The 19,200-nt window shown below is 42.5% G+C and overlaps 2 protein-coding genes across 4 annotated transcripts; one reads left to right on the top strand and one right to left on the bottom strand.

The window, feature by feature from the left end:
• The first annotated feature begins 1,440 nt into the window (after nucleotides 1-1,440).
• On the top strand, nucleotides 1,441-8,265 carry mrpl9 (mitochondrial ribosomal protein L9). Its single transcript, XM_071373766.1, has 7 exons — nucleotides 1,441-1,928; nucleotides 3,901-4,060; nucleotides 4,167-4,291; nucleotides 4,446-4,499; nucleotides 4,727-4,828; nucleotides 5,428-5,511; nucleotides 7,911-8,265. The coding sequence occupies exons 1-7, from the start codon at nucleotides 1,830-1,832 to the stop codon at nucleotides 8,049-8,051; spliced, it is 765 nt and encodes a 254-aa protein (XP_071229867.1). The 5' UTR covers nucleotides 1,441-1,829; the 3' UTR covers nucleotides 8,052-8,265.
• Nucleotides 8,266-8,515: 250 nt separating this feature from the next.
• Nucleotides 8,516-17,773, bottom strand: LOC139558569 (proline-rich protein PRCC-like). Of its 3 annotated transcripts, none has more exons than XM_071373765.1 (8): nucleotides 17,617-17,773; nucleotides 16,215-16,461; nucleotides 16,031-16,078; nucleotides 12,852-13,331; nucleotides 11,130-11,228; nucleotides 10,722-10,868; nucleotides 10,403-10,468; nucleotides 8,516-10,121 (listed from the first exon to the last, which is right to left on the bottom strand). In XM_071373765.1, the coding sequence occupies exons 1-8, from the start codon at nucleotides 17,688-17,690 to the stop codon at nucleotides 10,035-10,037; spliced, it is 1,248 nt and encodes a 415-aa protein (XP_071229866.1). In that variant the 5' UTR covers nucleotides 17,691-17,773; the 3' UTR covers nucleotides 8,516-10,034. The 3 variants fall into 3 exon arrangements, with proteins under 3 accessions (XP_071229866.1, XP_071229863.1, XP_071229865.1); XM_071373762.1 differs by lacking the exon at nucleotides 17,617-17,773 and adding an exon at nucleotides 16,978-17,180; XM_071373764.1 differs by lacking the exon at nucleotides 17,617-17,773 and having other exon boundaries at nucleotides 16,215-16,681.
• Between the last annotated feature and the right edge of the window lie 1,427 nt (nucleotides 17,774-19,200).

Genomic DNA, 19,200 nt, shown 5'->3' with positions numbered 1-19,200 from the left:
ATCAGGTGAACAGAATGACTTGAGTTCCTGTGTGTTGTTATGATGATCACACCACGTCTCGTTAATCATAAGGCATACCAATAAAGGAGTGATTCTGCAGGTGGTGACCACAGACCACTTCTCAGTTCCTATGCTTCCTGGCTGATGTTTTGGTCACTTTTGAATGCTGGCGGTGCTCTCACTCTAGTGGTAGCATGAGACGGAGTCTACAACCCACACAAGTGGCTCAGGTAGTGCAGCTCATCCAGGATGGCACATCAATGCGAGCTGTGGCAAGAAGGTTTGCTGTGTCTGTCAGCGTAGTGTCCAGAGCATGGAGGCGCTACCAGGAGACAGGCCAGTACATCAGGAGACGTGGAGGAGGCTGTAGGAGGGCAACAACCCAGCAGCAGGACCGCTACCTCCGCCTTTGTGCAAGGAGTAGCACTGCCAGAGCCCTGCAAAATGACCTCCAGCAGGCCAAACTAAGCAATCTGGGGAGGAGGTCCTTGGTCAGGGAGGTGACCAAGAACCCGATGGTCACTTTGACAGAGCTCTAGAGTTCCTCTGTGGAGATGGGAGAACCTTCCAGAAGGACAAGCATCTCTGCAGCACTCCACCAATCAGGCCTTTATGGTAGAGTGGCCAGACGGAAGCCACTCCTCAGTAAAAGGCAATAGAAAATGCAGTTATAGCATTAAGGGCATGGTCGACCTGGTCTTTGTCTCTTAAGAAACGAGTAGTATCATCAGCCAGTTGAGAAATGTTGATTTCTTTGTTAAAAATGGTTAAGCCATACAAATTTGCATTATTCAGAATATCTAGAGGTAGAAGTTCCACAACCAAAATGAATAAAAATGGCGAAATTGGGCATCCCTGTCGTACACTTCTGTTGATACTGAATCTTTTGGAAGTATTAAGGTATAGTAGCACAGAACTATTTATATCTTTGTAAAACATGCGAATTACTTCAATAAAATGTTCACCAAATCCCAAAAGTTTAAGAGACCTAAAGAGAAATTCATGTTCAATTGTGTCAAAAGCTTTACAGAAGTCCAAAAATAGGACAACCGCATCTGAGTCAATTGCATCTGAATAATCTATAAGGTCCAAGACTAAACGAATGTTAGAGCTTATGTAACGGCCCTTCATAAATCCTGTTTGAGTCTCATTTATAATGGTATCTATTCCTTTCTTTAATCGTTTGGCATAAACCAGAGCAATCAATTTGTAATCAACATTTAATAAAGTAATTGGTCTCCAATTGTCAATGAGCGAAGGGTCTTTTTCGGGCTTCGGAATCAATGAAATAAGGCCCTGTTTCATAGTGGAGACCATTTCCCCATTTTTAATGCAATCTTGAAACATATAGAAAATCGATATAAAAACATGTAAAGAATGTCCTCCCTCATCTTAAACGTCACTGGTGAATTCATAGCCTACACCAAAACACATACGCACAACCTATCTTTCTCTCTCACACACACACACGTTGGTTTCTTTATGAAATTGCATAAAATAATTCCAACGTTTTTATTCAAATCATTCCTAATATAAATTACGCTTAAACATTTTGACGGAAGATAAAAGTTATTGCAGGCTTCATTTAAGAAGCCTATCTGGGGTCCTTTCCTTCGTAGTCGCTCATGTGACGCACATCAACAGCGCCTAGTCAATGGTAACCAGCGAGCCGATTAGCATTAATTTCAAGATCTTGTTTGATTCATAACATCAAACTTCTGGTTTACATTAGGTGCACTAACGCCACCTTGCTTTAGCACAGTTTGAAAATAGCAGTTGTGCAGTTTTGAATACAAACTTGACCTTTATAGGCAGCTAATCTGACAACCATGTGGAGCACCAGCCGTCATGTCCTTCAGGATCTAGTCCGGGAGTTTACGAAAGTGACACATTCCTCGGTTCAGTGTTTTTCACAAACATCATGCAAGGTAAAGGTAGTTTTGTTTTTGAGTGAATGATTTAAAAAAATCTTTTTTTTAAACGTAGGCAGGAATAATATATAAGGTTGCAAGCTAAATGGGTGCTGCTAACTATAGCCAACACAGGAGGTTGGTGGCACCTCAATTGTGGAGGATAGGTACTTGGTAATGGCTGGAGCAGAATGTGTGGAAAGGTATCAAACACATGAGGTGTGTTCGAATACCAATAATGTATATTACATAATGAGTATATACTACTAGTTAATTATAGTATACTGTAAATTAACATTATCCTTTCAATTGAGTGTACTAGCGCTTCGCCTGTCTACTGGAAGTTGATGCTGTTTCTATGTATCTTGTTAGAATAAAAAAATACTAGTTAGAGATCTGACGACTTCATTAAACATGTCCATTGAGAACACACAACGACTATACCACTTAGCTAAGCTAAGAATGACGTGAATAATCAAGTCAGTAAACTTTGGGTAGTGTAGATAGCATATAGTTAATATACCAGCAAGTTTGATGTATTAGTAGCCAACTATTGTTAAGTAGCTAACTAACAACGGTACATACAAGCAACTGCAGTAATGATATGCTATGTGGTTTGTAAGGCTAGCGTAGCTAACAAATTGTCAGCCAACCTAATGTGTAATTTATTTGAAAAGTCATTACTTTGACATTGCTTAAAAAAAAATCTTAATATTTGTCATAATTACCTAAAGCAATGTATTTGTATTTTCTGCCATTTACTTCATATCTGAAAATGAAACCATGCCCATTTCATGAAGAATTGCATTATGGGCGCTAAATGCACAGAAATAGTGTCCACTGCTTGTATACTTCGTATTTTGGTTAATGTAGTACGACATCCGGGACCTTTTGGCATACAGTACTATGTCCAATAAGCATACTACACACTCAATTTACGTCACAAATAGTATGGTTAGTATGAGTATTCAAACACTGCTAGTGTTTTCATGTGTTTTGTGCAATTCCATTTGCTCCGTTCGAGACATTATTATGAGCAGTCTTCCCCCTCAGCAGCCTCAAGTGAATTAGACAGAGATATTAGAGAAAGGAGTCAGGAATCCCATTGGACAATGAACAACCTCGTCTCAGAGCATTTCGTATTGTTCTGTACGTAAAGCCAAGTCTCTCCATTTAGTATGGTATGTATTAATTTGTGGATGTCCATTACCCATTTCGTATGATATGGGAATTACAATTTGGATAATGTTACGAATTTGCAAAATGTACAATGGGTTACGAATTTGCTCAATTTTATGTTATGAATTCTAGCTAGGTAGCTAACATTTGCTAGGCTAGGGGTTAAGTTTAGGAGTTAGGTTAGGGGAAGAGTTAGCTAAAAAGGATAAGATTAGGGGAAGGGTTAGCTAACATGCAGAGTAGTTGCAAAGTAACTAAAAAGTTGTAAGTAGTTAAAGTTGCTAATTAGCTAAAATGCTCAAGTTGACCATGATGAGATTTGAACTCGCAACCCCCACCTATCTACCCGACCAACCACCCTCCATTCATTTTTAAGTAAGCATCTGTCTGTAACCATACGAAACGTAACATATCATACTAAAATAATTATCTCGGCTTTACATACAGAATAGTGTGAAGTGCCCTGAGACCAGGTTGCAACGAATGGAAGAACGTATAACACCCTGCCAAGCAGACTATTGACCAATCGTGTTCACGTTGTCATGCTGCATCGCATGGTTGCTAAGCTAATTGTCCATCAATCATATTTTAAAGTCAGGGTTTGAGTTGAGAAGCATGCCTATTTTCCTCAAGTACACAATGTCATGATTCCTAAACAAGAGTTTGTTTTGGACAAATTCAGGTATGTCCCTCCGTGTTTTAGTTACGTTTTCTCTGTTTGCTCCCATTTGGTTCTTAAACGGTTTCTGTAATGAATACACCCCTGGGGAACCAAACTCTCCTACTATACCTCATTCTCTCTCTTGCACAGAAAACAGTTGTGGTAGAGCGTTGGTGGCAGGTCCCATTGTCCAAAGAGGGCCGCCCACCAAGACTATACCCTCGGCGACATCGGGTCTACAAAGTGGTAGAGGACACAAAGCATGCTCCTAAGGAGAAGATGGAACTCATCCTCGCACAGACTGTGGCTAGTACGTATGCCTGTTTGTTCTTCTTCCAATATCCGGACTAGGATATTACTTAGCATGAAGTATTGGGCATGCATGCATTCTAATGTATTTGTGGCTTTATTATCAGAGCTTGGTGGGCGAGGTGACACTGTGTTTGTGAAAAAGTCTGTTGGACGCAATAACCTCCTGGCCCAAGGCCTGGCAGTCTACCCATCACCAGAAAACAAAGCGATGTTTGCAGAGGAGCTGAGGGTGAGTGTTTTCTTCTGAGTTTTTAGATGTATTGGGGGTATGGTTGTGAGTCTGCCATTTTTATTGTAGGGTTGATGTAACATGGCTGGATCCTATGTTATATGCAGTCCTTATATTGCACCTCCTAAAACAGACGTATCATTTCCCTCTACAGCTTTTACATGAAGGGAGGCCCGAGGAGAGAATCCAAACCCGCACAGGACAGCTGGTGAGCAGGGCATTCCTTTTTTCTTTAGTTCATCTCATTTCTAAGGCTAACCCCTGCTTAAGTTGGTGTACTGTGGTTGTGTTGCTCATCACCAACCGTTTGTCTGAAACAACTAGAATAATATTTAATAGATCCTATTTGTACTTCCGTATTTGCAAATGAACATCGCTCCTACTACCCATTAGTCTGTCAGTTGTCTACAACCGAGCTGTGTGTCTTGTTTGCAGACGGTGGAGATCCTGAAGCATATGGAGTTGAAGGTTGAGAAAAGAACCTCCATTGAGTATGACATCACCAAAGAGATGGTCTGCAGACAGATTCTCCAGAAGGTAAGACTGGGCTTGTAGATTATTCAGTGAAATGGAGTACATTCATCCTTCCTTGAAGCAGTCACGGATCTGCGAGGGTTGGATTATCACCATTTTCATCAAACAGACAGTAATGTAGCAATTTCACGGTTGAAAATGTTCAACAAACCATACAAATCTATGCACAAGGACTACTTTTAACAATTTTCACTGAACATTTTACAAAAACACATTTACTTGAAGAACAGGGCAGATGCAAAGTTGGTTAGCAGAATGATGGCACAAACCGTCATTCTGTTACCAAACTTTGCAACTGCAAATGTGTTTTTGTAAAATTGTTAAAAGTAGTCCTTGTGCATAGTTGTATGTTTCAACTTTTCAATGATTGGTTTTTGTTTGACATTTTAAAGTGGAAAAAAATCGGGAGTCTCAACACTGTTACCGTGGAATTGCCCACATTCACTCATGTCTAATCATCCTCTACTGATTAAGTGGTGTCGGTTTGGTAGCATTTTCTTTGTTCTGTAACAAAGGTTGCCAATGATGACTGAGAAGCCGTCATTGCTTTCACTTCAATCTTTTGATTTAGTCTTCTCTTCTCTCATCTTTTTCCTATTCAGCGGGGCATATTTGTGCCACCTCATGCACTGAGACTACCGGAAGAGTCAATCAAAGACCTGGGAGATTACTGGTGTGAGGTCACGGTGAGGGCACAACTCCATATTTCACTGTGTTGACAACATTTTATTTTCATTTTATTTTGTCTGGTCTAAATGCATGGCACTGTGGGTTTTATTGGTAATTTTCTCCAATGAAAGCATTGGCTTTTTACTACCAAAATAAGTATTCTCTTTCATTACTAATGAAGAGAGCAGCAGCTCAAATGGCTCTGGTCTGGTATCAGACAGGATGAGCATGGTTGCCTCCCAGAAACTGGAGACTGAGGAGCCAAAATTGTTGAGATGATTTTAAAGGCATTCCATTAACACTAGAACCGCCACTGATGACTTTTGTGAATAAAGAATTGTAGTATCACTGCCATTTTAAAGTTATGTCCCCCTCCGTCCTTTATTTTAACTAAGAAGTATATTTAACACACTGACGTTGTTAGAATTTAGATATCAGTTTGTTCTAAGCAGTTTTAGGAGGACATGTCATTCCCCGCCCGCCCTTCCTTCCTTTACCCGACAGTTGGCTGCCCATCTAGCAATGGCCCATCGAAACTACACCTATATCAAAACTATTTTCACACATATACAGTGGGGAGAACAAGTATTTGATACACTGATGATTTTGCAGGTTTTCCTACTTACAAAGCATGTAGAGGTCTGTCGTTTTTATCATAGGTACACTTCAACTGTGAGAGACCGAATCTAAAACAAAAATCCAGAAAATCGCGTATGATTTTTAAGTAATTAATTAGCATTTTATTGCATGACATATCAGAAAAGCAGAACTTAATATTTGGTACAGAAACCTTTGTTTGCAATTACAGAGATCATACGTTTCCTGTAGTTCTTGACCAGGTTTGCGCACACTGCAGCAGGGATTTTGGCCCACTCCTCCATACAGACCTACTCCAGATCCTTCAGGGAGGGTTCGGGGCTGTCGCTGGGCAATACGGACTTTCAGCTCCCTCCAAAGATTTTCTATTGGGTTCAGGTCTGGAGACTGGCTAGGCAACTCCAGGACCTTGAGATGCTTCTTACGGAGCCACTCCTTAGTTGCCCTGGCTGTGTGTTTCGGGTCGTTGTCATGCTGGAAGACCCAGCCACGACCCATCTTCAATGCTCTTACTGAGGGAAGGAGGTTGTTGGCCAAGATCTCGTACATGGCCCCATCCATCCTCCCCTCAATACGGTGCAGGCGTCCTGTCCCCTTTGCAGAAAAGCATCCCCAAATAATGATGTTTCCACCTCCATGCTTCACGGTTGGGATGGTGTTCTTGGGGTTGTACTCATCTTCTTCTTCCAAACACGGCGAGTGGAGTTTAGACCAAAAAGCTCTCTTTTTGTCTCATCAGACCACATGACCTTCTCCCATTCCTCCTCTGGATCATCCAGATGGTCATTATATATATATATATATATATAATAGCTTAAAGACAAGATTACGTTGACAATAGTCAGATGGTTGACAATATGATCAAGGTTCATGCAGGTCAGATGACTTCAAAGGTTTCTAAAACACCTACATTTGCCCCAATTTTTTGTTGTTGCAGATGTGCTCTTTCAAAAAAACTTTTTTTTTGTAGAATTACTGCAATTCCATGCGTTCCACACGGCAGCACTCGTGGCAACATAATATATATGCTATTCTGTTCTTTGTTGCATGTTTCTTAAGACCTGCCTAAATGAAATAATAATGGATTTCTTTGCAATGGTGTATATTAATACTTTAATTGTTTTTGTTGTGGTTTTTCATTTTACATATAGTCTACAGCAGTTTCCCAAACTCTGTCCTGGGGACCCCAAAGGGGGCATGTTTTTGCTCTAGCACTACACAGCTGATTCCAGTAATGAACTCATCAAGCTTTGATTATTTGAATCAGCTGTGTAGTGCTAGGGGGAAGAAAACACAAAACATGTACTCCTTGGGGTCCCCAGGGAGGAGTTTGGGAAATGCTGGCCTGGAGTACAAACTAATAAATGCTATTGTGTTTTTTGAAATAGATTTTTCTTTTGTATTCTGTTACATAAGACCTTCATAAACACAACCAAATGATTATTTTTGTGATAAATACATTTCATATATGCTATTAGGCAATTGAATGTTGATTCCCCAAAAGGTGCGGCATTGGCCATAATTGGTATGCATGAGCCCCCCCCCCAAAATCTGGAATGTATTATTTGGGGAAACTAATTTGCTGCAATTATACAGTTTTGCCATGGTGTAGAGAGACATTTGCAGTTTTACAGCTACACATTGCGGTGAGGCTGAGAGAAATTTGCTTTTTTATAGCTAATTTCCTACAATTCTACACATTTTGCCATGGCTTATGATGTTCATATGCTATCTGGGAGGTTAAGGTTAGTGTCCTGCGTGCCTGTTTGGTAATCTGGCCCTGTAGTTCGTGTTAATTTGCCTTTTCTCATCTCCCCAGGTTAATGGGATAGATACTGTGCGGATCCCCATGTCGGTGGTGCCCTTTGAAGACCCTACAGCGACTGGGCGCAAACTGTTGAAAAAGCAAAAGCAGGAGGAGACCATTGCAGCTGCAGTACAAGAGGCCCCTACAGTTTGAGGTGGCTACCATTCCAGAAGCTGCCCCAGCACCAGAGGCAAAAAAAGTTCCACCCACAGAGAAAAAGGAAAAAGACAAAGAACCCCACGAATGAGGACTAAACTTTAAATGTAGCTTTGGAGTACTTCATGTCATTACTAGATGCTCACGGAACAGTTTACTCTGACTCCTGACAATAAGTGTAAATAAATGATTAAAGCATCTTTGGATCTGTTTTGAAAGTGCAAGATTGAGTTATTTTATGACAAACTCATGGTTGTATATTATATTCTAGTTTTATTTCATGCCATCACTTTCACTGCAAAGTCAAGTTTATATGAAGAGTAGTTAGTGCAACTGCCTGGGATGGAGCCGTTAACTTGGTCTGCTTTTCCAGGTGTCAGCACCATCGACTGATTTTTATTTCGGTTTGTCCTTAATGTTAAGAGCTGAGATATTGGACAATACGTATCAAATCTGGCAAGTCAGGAAATTAAATTCATTTTATTGTAACAGCACAAAACATGTAACAGTATAGGGTAAAACAAAAAGGTATTTCCCCTGCCTCTTACATAGATAGATATACAGTATTGAAATGCCTCCTAATGAGCTTGGCAAAGCAGACCTTTGTAAGATCTGAGTGCCTAAAATAGTTAGCCGTAACACCTTTAGAAATCTAGCAGTCTGTCTGCTATACCATTGTCCTCAATAGGGTTCTTTTGGCAGTGCCAGTCTTTGCCAATGCCAAGTTGTAAACATGGTAACATTTCTGCTTTTACTTAATGGGAGTGTCAATATACAAAACACTTGAGCTAGTTTATCACGAAAGGTAGAACCGAGATCCTTGACTGCTGGTTTTCTGCATTTTCTTTGGGGAGGGGGGTTAATCCAGGTGTAATGGGATTAGTAAACTGCCCTTCCACGTTTCATTTCTCTTAATTCACACCCTTGAAGATCTGCGAGGATCGGGTAAGTGTAAGCAAGGAATGCACCATAGCATATTTCTTAAACATACAGTATCTGATGCCTTTAGGTCCAGAATTGCTATCACCATATAAAGCTACAACAAAACCAGCAGAATGTACCCTTCAGAAACATGGATTCCAAAATCCTCACTAAATGTTGGGGTCTGGCAAAAGAGCCATTTAAAAAAACCTGGTTAGCTAGCCAGGATGGTAAAATACAAAACTGATCCAATTTCACATCCATGCTCCCTCTGAAGAGAAAGCAACATCCTACAAGATTCTCCACAGGCTGAGCAACAGGCAGTATTATTTTATTCAAATTGCACAGTTCATTATAATTCCAATAAGTCTCATCACTGTATATGATTGTGTTTATTGGCAGACAGGAGTTTCTGCCCTCCTTTAAAAGACTAACTCTCCCCCAAAATCCAGTAGAGATGTATTACAAACAGGTCAGGTTGAAGCATCTCCACAACAGGGAAATTCCACCAAGGGAATAAAATGTGTTTCCTAACATTGAAAAAAACTAGGGGAAGCTTGTGGTTGGTTTGACAGAATTTAAGAGCAGGTCACTGTCCCACCATTGGAAACATACAATATGGATTCCGCAAGGAAAACATTCCTCTTATTCTCAGACTGGAACGACCAATTATCAGTAATGTGTAATCTGGTGAAATACCACCACATAAAATTGCATTTAAATACAATTTCCCAGGAAAGCATGTGTGTCAGTCAACCTGTGTGCAGCAGTCTGATTAGTTTGATTTCCTATGCAGCCAATAAACAAATACAAAATAGACCACCAAAACTACTGTTTATATCAGCAATGTTTTAAGTATCAAATCCAGGGACGCCCACAAACAGGGTGGACAAAAAGGAAAGTCAGTGCTAACATCTCCAAGGATGGGTCTATGAGGTGTGTAACCCCTCCCCCACAGCAAGGGTATAGTATGCCCCATGTTGAGAAAATCTTCTGGACTGTACTACTCTAAATCTCCAGGGGGGGCTATGCATGCCACCAAGCCTTCTGTTACGGTTCTTAAAAGCCGTATTTGGCCTGTGTTTGCCGGCGAGTCAGCTTGTTGTCAGCCCAGTTGTTCTTCAGCTCTAGCTCTCGCTCCTTTGCCTATAGGTGATCAGAATTACAAGTTGACACATTTTGCTTAAAAAAAAAATCACATATCTGGTCAAATCCAGGTCTGTTGATATGAGGCCAATAACCATGCATGTTAAGTGTTTCCAAAATGATTGCCAGTGATAGGTGTGTTCAGTAGGCGCAAAACTGGGAAAAACATTTTTTGTCCAGTGGGAACACATTTTGTTTTACTCCGGTTTGAGTCTACTGAATGGGACCTTGTTGTTAGGTTCCAAGACAGTACTGTAGCAATGTAAACAGTATTTACTCACCTGGTGGATGAGGTATGTGATCTGGTGCTTGCGTCGCTGTTGCCCTGTGGGTTGGTCTCCCTTTTTCTACAGACATAGGGAAGAGGTTAGGGAGTCAGCCCAAGCAAGGTTGAGATCAGATAACAAAATCCTCACTAAGCGACATGAAAACAGTCCTACCCTACCAACTCCTCCACTGTCGCCTTACATTCCCCTACCCCATCATCACTACTACAATCCAGGTTCCAATTTAGCCCCTAACCCTTTGATGTTAACAGATCTGAAAAGAATGGACAAGTGTAAGCAATAGGGGGATGGTTCCAGTGCAAATCTCCCTCACCTTGCTGAAGGATTTGCGCTCTTGCTTCTCTTCCGTCATGCTCTTGGTCATCCACTGCTGGTTGCCGCTCAGCTGGTCATCTCCCTTAATCTCCAGGAACTTCACCTCTTCCTTGCTCCTGTTCCTCTTCCCCTGCAGCCTCATGAACTGCAATCAGAAAATATCATACTCTTCTATATCTTGAAGCAGCAACCTCTATTCAGTGTATGAACTATGCTGACAATTATGGATGCAATCAGGACAATATAAAACAAATCAAGAAGAGCAGGATATTGGTTTCGGGGTAGGTCAAATTCAGTGATATACAGAATGTCAGAAAGGAAGGACTTCCTGATTGATCAGGGAAAAATCACATTCCTGATCAATAACAAGCCAACAGACCAATGTCAAGTCGAGAAACATTCTTACCGCTTCATCATCAAACAGGGCGGAGGAACTAGGTTGCTCTGGCTCAGGCAATGCTGGGTCAGACTCTGGATCCTGGTAGTAAGCCTCGTTGTAGTAACCCTATCCAACAGGATAATGTTTTTGTTAGCCTGTATCAATGCAACATGACATAAGAGCATTACACCACCCTGAGTCATCTCAACGGATGAGAACAAGAGATTTTACAGCGAACTGCTATATGCCAAACTCACAGGGGTCAATAAGGATCCATTCTGGGCACAGTACATCTGATGTTTGAAACTGAATATCAGCTTGGTACGACTGATATCCATAATATTCTCTCATCTAAAATAAGTTGTAGTTGGACATTTGAGTAGGTAATGCACAGCAGGTCTATTGTATTTGGTCTATTGTGGAAGTTGAGTATTATTGTAGTTTATTTTGATGTATTGGCAACATAGTTTTACACAATGCATTGCTAAGCTTTAAAGCTTATATCTGTCCATCTATCTAGCTAGAGGGAAAAAGAGCTATACACTATATATACACAAAAGTATATGGACACCCCTTCAAATGAGTGGATTCAGCTATTTCAGCCACACCCGTTGCTGACAGGTGTATAAAATTGAGCACACCGCCATTCAATCTCCATAGACAAACATTGGCAATAGAACGGCCTTACAGAAGAGCTCCGTGACTTTCAACGTGGCACCGTCATAGGATGCCACCTTTCCAACAAGTCAGTTCGTCAAATTTCTGCCCTGCTAGAGCTGCCCAATCAACTGTAAGTGCTGTTACAACGGCTCAGCCACGAAGTGGTAGGCCACACAAGCTCACAGAACGGGACCGCCGAGTGCCCAAGCATGTAAAGTAGTTTGTCCTCGGTTGCAGCACTCACTACCGAGTTCCAAACTGCCTCTGGAACCAACGTCAGCACAAAAACAGTTTGTTGAGAGCTTCATGGTTTCCATGGCCGAGCAGCTGCACACAATCCTAAAATCACCATCCGCAATGCCAAGCGTCGGCTGGAGTGGAGTAAAGCTCGCCGCCATTGGACTCTGGAGTAGTGGAAACACGTTCTCTGGAGTAATGAATCGCGCTTCATCATCTGGCAGTCCGACGGACTAATCTGGGTTTGGCAGATGCCAGGAGAATGCTACCTGCCGAATGCAGTGAAAACTGTCAAGTTTGGTGGAGGAGGAATAATGGTATGGGGCTGTTTTTCATGGGTCGGGCTAGGCCCCTTAGTTCCAGTCAAGGGAAGTCTTAACGCTACAGCATACAATGACAGTTGAGACGATTCTTACCTTCCAACTTTGTGGCAACAGTTTGGGGAAGGCTCTTTCCTGTTTCAGCATGACAATGCCCCGTGTACAAAGCGACGTCCATACAGAAATTGTTTGTCGAGATCGGTGTGGAAGAACTTGACTGGTCTGCACAGAGCCCTGACCTCAACCCCATCAAACACCTTTGGTATGAATTGATAAACCCAACTGCAAGCCAGGCCTAATCGCCCAACATCAGCGCTCAACCTCACTAATGCTCTTGTGAATGTAAGCAAATCCCTGCAGCAATGTTCCAACATCTAGTGGAAAGCCTTCCCAGAAGAGTGGAGGCTGCTATAGCAGTAAAGGGGGACCAACTCCATATTAATGCCCATTTTGGAATGAGATGTTCCACAAGCACGTGTTCACATACTATTGGTCATGTAGTGTATCCATTGACCCAACATTTTCTCCGTACCTGAGGCTCTGCCGAGGGCTGCTGGTACACCCCTAGCTGTTGACCTCCCCAAGCTCCCTCTTGGTTCGCGCCAAATTCCAGAGGGGCATCTGACTGGAATGTACCACGCTGCATGCCTGGAGGAGCGGGTAGCAGGCCTGAGGTGGGGACAGGCTCTGGGTTCAAGCTGGGGACCACAGCGGGGAGAGGCTTGGCGCTGTCTTCCAGGGAGAAGTAGTTCTCGGGGGCCAGTTCTTCGTCACTTTCCTCAGCAGCTATTTGTCTCGCTAGCTGCAGGGCAGCCGATTTAGCTGCTGCTTTGATGGCGGAGGGGGATGCACTGGAGCTGAGGTGGCCCTGGGAGGCCACTAAGGAGGGCTTTGTGGGTTTCTTTGGCTCAGGCCGCTTGGTGAGGGTGTGCGGCACTAGGGCCCTCTGCATCTCCTTCACAACCATGTTTTTTGGCTGAGGTAGGAGGGAGGAAAGGCCAGTGCCAGGACCCTGAGATAGAGATGGAAAGAGAGAAAGAAAACATGTCCTCAAATCAAAGTTTGTTGGTCGCATACACAGATTTACAGATGTTATCACAGGTACAGCGAAATGCTTATGTTCCTAGATCCAACAGCGCAGTAATAACTAGAAAAACAAACAATACACACAATCTTGAACATTTTTAAATAAGTTATATAGGATGAATCATGACTAAAATACTGTATATACATATAATGTGGGTGAAACCGTATGTAAACATTATTAAAGTGACCAGTGTTCATGACTATATACATCGGGTAGCAGTCTAGGGTGCAGGGTAGAGTACCAAGTGGTAGCCGGCTAGAAAAGTGAATAAGGTTCAGGGCAGGGTACTGGGCGGAGGCCGGCTAGTGGCGACTTAGATGAGGGGTTAGATCATGATAGGTATGGTTGGCAAGGCCTACGTCCACATTTCCAGGCTGTATCACGCTTAACACCCCGGCCATCCTACAATCTAAGCTTGATGCCCTCAATCTCACACAAATTATCAATGAACCTACCAGGTACAACTCCAAATCCATAAACACGGGCACCCTCATAGATATCATCCGAACCAGCCTGCCCTCCAAATACACCTCTGCTGTCTTCAACCAGGATCTCAGCGATCACTGCCTCATTGCCTGCGTCCGTAATGGGTCTACGGTCAAATGACCGTAGACATATGTGGACATCACTGTCAAACGCTTCCTAAAACACTTCAGCGAGCATGCCTTTCTAATCGACCTGGCCCGGGTATCCTGGAAGGATATTGATCTCATTCCATCAGTAGAGGATGCCTGGTTATTCTTTGAAAGTGCTCTCCTCACCATCTTAAATACATTTGTTGTCTTAAATACATTTGTTCCACTGGATATCATAAGGTGAATGCACCAACTTGTAAGTCGCTCTGGATAAGAGTGTCTGCTAAATGACTTAAATGTAAATGTAAATCTTAAATAAGCATGCCCCATTCAAAAAAATTAGAACCAGGAACAGATATAGCCCCTGGTTCACTCCAGATTTGACTGCCCTTGACCAGCACAAAAACATCCGGTGGCGTACTGCATTAGCATCGAATAGCCCCCGCGATATGCAACTTTTCAGGGAAGTTAGAAACCAATACACACAGGCAGTTAGGAAAGCAAAGGCTAGCTTTTTCAAACAGATATTTGCATCCTGTAACACAAACTCCCAAAAGTTCTGGGACACTGTAAAGTCCATGGAGAATAAGAGCGCCTCTTCCCAGCTGCCCACTGCACTGAGGCTAGGAAACACTGTCACCACCGATAAATCCACAATAATTGAGAATTTCAATAAGCATTTTTCTATGGCTGGCCATGCTTTCCACCTGGCTACCCCTACCCCAGTCCACAGCCTTGCACCCCCCACAGCAACTTGCCCAAGCCTCCCCCATTTCTCCTTCACGCAAATCCAGATAGGTGATGTATCTTCAACCGATCGCTGCCCACACCTGCCCGCCCGTCCAGCATCACTACTCTGGACGGTTCTGACTTAGAATATGTGGACAACTACAAATACCTAGGTGTCTGGTTAGACTGTAAACTCTACTTCCAGACTCAAGACTCATTAAGCATCTCCAATCCAAAATTAAATCTAGAATCTTCTTCCTATTTCGCAACAAAGCATCCTTCACTCATGCTGCCAAACATACCCTCGTAAAACTGACTATCCTACGGAACCTTGACTTCGGGGATATCATTTACAAAATAGCCTCAAACACTTTACTCAGCAAATTGGATGCAGTCTATCACAGTGCCATCTGTTTTGTCATCAAAGCCCCATATACTACCCACTACTGCGACATGTATGCTCTCGATGGCTGGCCCTCGCTTCATATTCGTTGCCAAACCCACTGGCTCCAGGTCATCTATACGTTTTTGCTAGGTAAAGCCCCGCCTTATCTCAGCTCACTGGTCACCATAGCAGCACCCACCCGTAGCACGCGCTCCAGCAGGTATATTTCACTGGTCACTCCCAAAGCCAATTCCTCCTTCGGCCACCTTTCCTTCCAGTTCTCTGCTGCCAATGACTGGAACAAACTGCAAAAATCACTGAAGCTGGAGACTCATATCTCCCTCACTAGCTTTAAGCACCAGCTGTCAGAGCAGCTCACAGATCACTGCGCCTGTACATAGGCCATCTGTAAATAGCCCATCCAACAACCTCATCCTCATACTGTTATTTATTTTGCTCCTTTGCACCCCAGTATCTCTACTTGCACACTCATCTTCTGCACATATCACTTCAGTGTTTAATTGCTATATTGTAATTATTTCGCCACTATGGCCTATTTATTGCCTTACCTCCCTTATCCTACCTCATTTGCACACACTGTATATAGACTTTTCCCCCCCTATTGTATTATTGACTATGTTTGTTTATTCCATGTGTAACTCTCTGTTGTTGTTTGTGTCGCACTGCTTTGCTTTATCTTGGCCAGGTCGCAGTTGTAAATAAAGGTGAAATATATATATATATATATTTTTTTTATCACCTCCGGCCACGATTGGGAGTCCCATAGGGCAGCGCACAATTGGCCCAGCGTCAACCGGGTTTGGCCATCATTGTAAATAAGAATTAGTTCTCAACTGACTTGCCTAGTTAAATAAAGGTTAAATATACTGAGAAATTGTCACTGAAAATTATCTAAAATGCAAGTCATGTTTTACCTGGGGCAGGGATTTCTTTCTCCTTGGTTCATCTTCATCAGAGTCAGACTGTTGACAAGACATAGGATCATGTTGAAATCAACACTTCTAATCCATTTCAAAACAAGCACTTGTTATTTGGTCTGTAGCTAAATTAAATGTTTAAAATCTAGCATGGTTATGAGGCTGTGGCTCTGTTACTTACATCCCCTCTCTTTATCTCAGGTATAGGGATTTTGACAGGCTCTGTTCGCTTCTTCGGTTTAGGTAAGTCGAAAAGCAACCCTCCCTTGGAATGTTGAGAACGGGTAACTGAGTCCTCGTCGCCATCGTTTGACACAGTGTTCCGTGAAGAGAAGTGTGATGTCCCTTTGCTTGGTCGCACCTTTCCTAGTGCCTCCGAGGCAGATCTTTTGGGGACAGGGATGCGTGCGAAAAGCCCCCCACGTTTGCTACCCGGGACGATGGAACTGACGTTAGACGTTTCGTCTGAATCACTGTCATCACTGCTAGCATACGCTACCAAAGACATCGTTGATGTTTCTGGAGCAGCTTTGGCATAAGTAGCGGGTAAATACTGATATGCCTAACTAGCTAGCTGCACCCACCGACCCACACCTGCCAAGTTTACGATAGCTAACGTTCGCTAGCTAAAATTGTTTGGCCGTACAAGTATACGAGGCTTACTGCATGAGAACAACCAATAAATTGTGGACAACAATTTAAATTTGACAAACTTTATAGCTAACTTTCAAATTGAAAACAATTGACTCGCCAAAGGCTAACTAGAGGCTAAATCCTGCGGCTCAAGTCGAGCCACTGCAGAGTAAGTTAATAATGTTCCAAACAGGCCGATTAATGACTAGACTCGAAGCAAACAAGGCCTCAGCAGGTGCTTAACATACCTTTAATGTGAATGTTAAGCTAGTTCTAGTTTAACGTTACACTGAATATTATGCAGTCAATACCCATGGTTTCTTTCCTCCACCAAAATAGCTAGTTCCATCCAATAACAGCAATCGCTAGCATATCCTTTTGGGGTCTCTGATACCATGGATGCGTGCAAAACATAAGTGTTCAAGCTGCTACTAATTGCGCAGCTTCGACGCAAATCCACCTTATTCGTTTGGTTTTCCGGCAGACTAGATGCTTTCTTTGTTCGGTGTTGCTGCCTTTCATAGTTTGGAAAAGGGATTGCACATTTGTTCATGGAAATGGGGGAAAAAAGGACATTGCACCGCCATCTATTTAAGCAATAATGCCTGGGGAGGTGTGGTATATGGCCAATATACCACGGCTAAGGGCTGTTCTTATGCGCAACACAGAGTGCCTGGACACAGTCCTTACATGGAACCCAAACCAGCTGCGCGCGTGCGCCATCGTGCATAAATGTATTTTGTCCCCCCACACCAAACACGATACTCAGGTTAAAATATCAAAACAAACTCTGAACCAATTACATTAATTTGGGGACAGGTCGAAAGCATTAAACATGTATGGCAATTTAGCTAGCTAGCTTGCACTTGCTAGCTAATTTGTCCTGTTTAGCTAGCTTGCTGTTGCTAGCTAATTTGTCCATGGATATAAACATTGAGTTGTTATTTTACCTGAAATGCACAAGGTCCTCTACTCTGACAATTTTTTCACATATAAAACGGTCAACCGAATTGTTTCTAGACATCTCTCCTCCTTCCAGGCTTTTTCTTCTCTGGACTTTATATTGCGATTGGCAACTTTCATAAATTAGGTGTATTACCGCCACCGACCTCGATCGTCTTTCAGTCACCCACGTGGGTATAACAAATGAGGAGATGGCATGTAGGTACCTGCTTCTATAAACCAATGAGGAGATGGGAGAGGCAGGGCTTGCAGCGCGATCTGCGTCACAAATAGAACTGACTTCTATTTTAGCCTTTGGCAACGCAGACGCTCATTGGCGCGTGGGTGCAATAATTGAATAATATAGATTTCTACATTTATTTTGCGACGCGAGCGGTGTAGTCAGCCTGTTAGCCGTCGTATATTGGTCACAAACCCCAGAGGTGCCTTTGTCATATGCGTGGTATACAGTCTGAAATACCACGGCTGTCAGCCAATCAGCATCCAGGTCTCGACCATCCAGTTTATGATCCTATTTAATTATGTCGGTAACCAGTTTGCTGCCATGCTCCCTTCTTCTTCTTCTTCTTCTTCTTCTTCTTCTATGGTATTATAACGGGCTGCAAACAAACGTTAAAGGTGCATGCTTCCATCTACTGGCAGCTTCATTAAGTAGTACCGGCATGCTGGCCTTCTAAGCAGAGTTGCAAAGAAAAAGACAAATCTCAGACTGGCCAATAAAAAGAGTCTGAGATTTGGCTTTTTCTTTACAACTCTGCCTAGAAGGCCAGCATCCCGGAGTTGCCTCTTCACTGTTGACGTTGAGACTGGTGTTTTGCGGGTACTATTTAATGAAGCTGCCAGTTGAGGACTTGTGAGGCGTCTGTTTCTCAAACTAGACACTCTAATGTACTTGTCCTCTTGTTCAATTGTGCACCGGGGCCTCCCACTCCTCTTTCTATTTTGTTTAGAGCCAGTTTGCTCTGTTCTGTGAAGGGAGTAGTACACAGTGTTGTACGAGATCTTTAGTTTCTTGGCAATTTCTCGCAAGGAATAGCCTTCATTTCTCAGAACAAGTATAGACTGACGAGTTTCAGAAGAAAGTTCTTTGTTTTTGGCCATTTTGAGCCTGTAATCGAACCCACAAATGCTGATGCTCCAGATACTCAAATAGTCTAAAGAAGGCCAAGTGTATTGCTTTAATCAAAACAACAGTTTTCAGCTTTGCTAACATAATTGCAAAAAGGTTTTCTTTTGATCAATTAGCCTTTTAAAATGATTAACTTGGATTGGCTAACACAACGTGCCATTGGAACACAGGAGTGATGGTTGCTGATAATGGGTCTCTGTACGCCCATGCAGATATTCCATTAAAATCAGCTGTTTCCAGCTACAATAGACATTTACAACATTAACAATGTCTACACTGTATTTCTGATCAATTTGCTGTTATTTTAATGGACAAAAAATTTGCTTTTCTTTCAAAAACAAGGACATTTCTAAGTGACCCCAAACTTTTGAACGGGAGTGTATATTTTAAACCAAATACTTTTAGACTTTTACTCAAGTAGTATTTCACTGGGTGACTTTTA

Source organism: Salvelinus alpinus, chromosome 29 (genome assembly GCF_045679555.1).
Source record: "Salvelinus alpinus chromosome 29, SLU_Salpinus.1, whole genome shotgun sequence".
Lineage (NCBI taxonomy): Eukaryota > Metazoa > Chordata > Actinopteri > Salmoniformes > Salmonidae > Salvelinus > Salvelinus alpinus.
Note: the sequence above shows the minus strand (reverse complement) of the source record. Positions and strands in the feature narration are given on the sequence as shown.

Bases quoted from the DNA above. Each gene is read 5' to 3' on its own strand.
- mrpl9 (XM_071373766.1), top strand. From the start codon at position 1,830: ATGTGGAGCACCAGCCGTCATGTCCTTCAGGATCTAGTCCGGGAGTTT. The intron at 1,929-3,900 runs GTAAAGGTAGTT...TCTCTTGCACAG, and splicing joins TTTCACAAACATCATGCAAG to AAAACAGTTGTGGTAGAGCG. The intron at 4,500-4,726 runs GTGAGCAGGGCA...TCTTGTTTGCAG, and splicing joins AAACCCGCACAGGACAGCTG to ACGGTGGAGATCCTGAAGCA.
- LOC139558569 (XM_071373762.1), bottom strand. From the start codon at position 17,063: ATGGTATCAGAGACCCCAAAAGGATATGCTAGCGATTGCTGTTATTGG. The intron at 16,462-16,977 runs GTATTGACTGCA...CGTCCCGGGTAG, and splicing joins GTGGAGGAAAGAAACCATGG to CAAACGTGGGGGGCTTTTCG. The intron at 10,122-10,402 runs GTGAGTAAATAC...GATCACCTATAG, and splicing joins TCACATACCTCATCCACCAG to GCAAAGGAGCGAGAGCTAGA.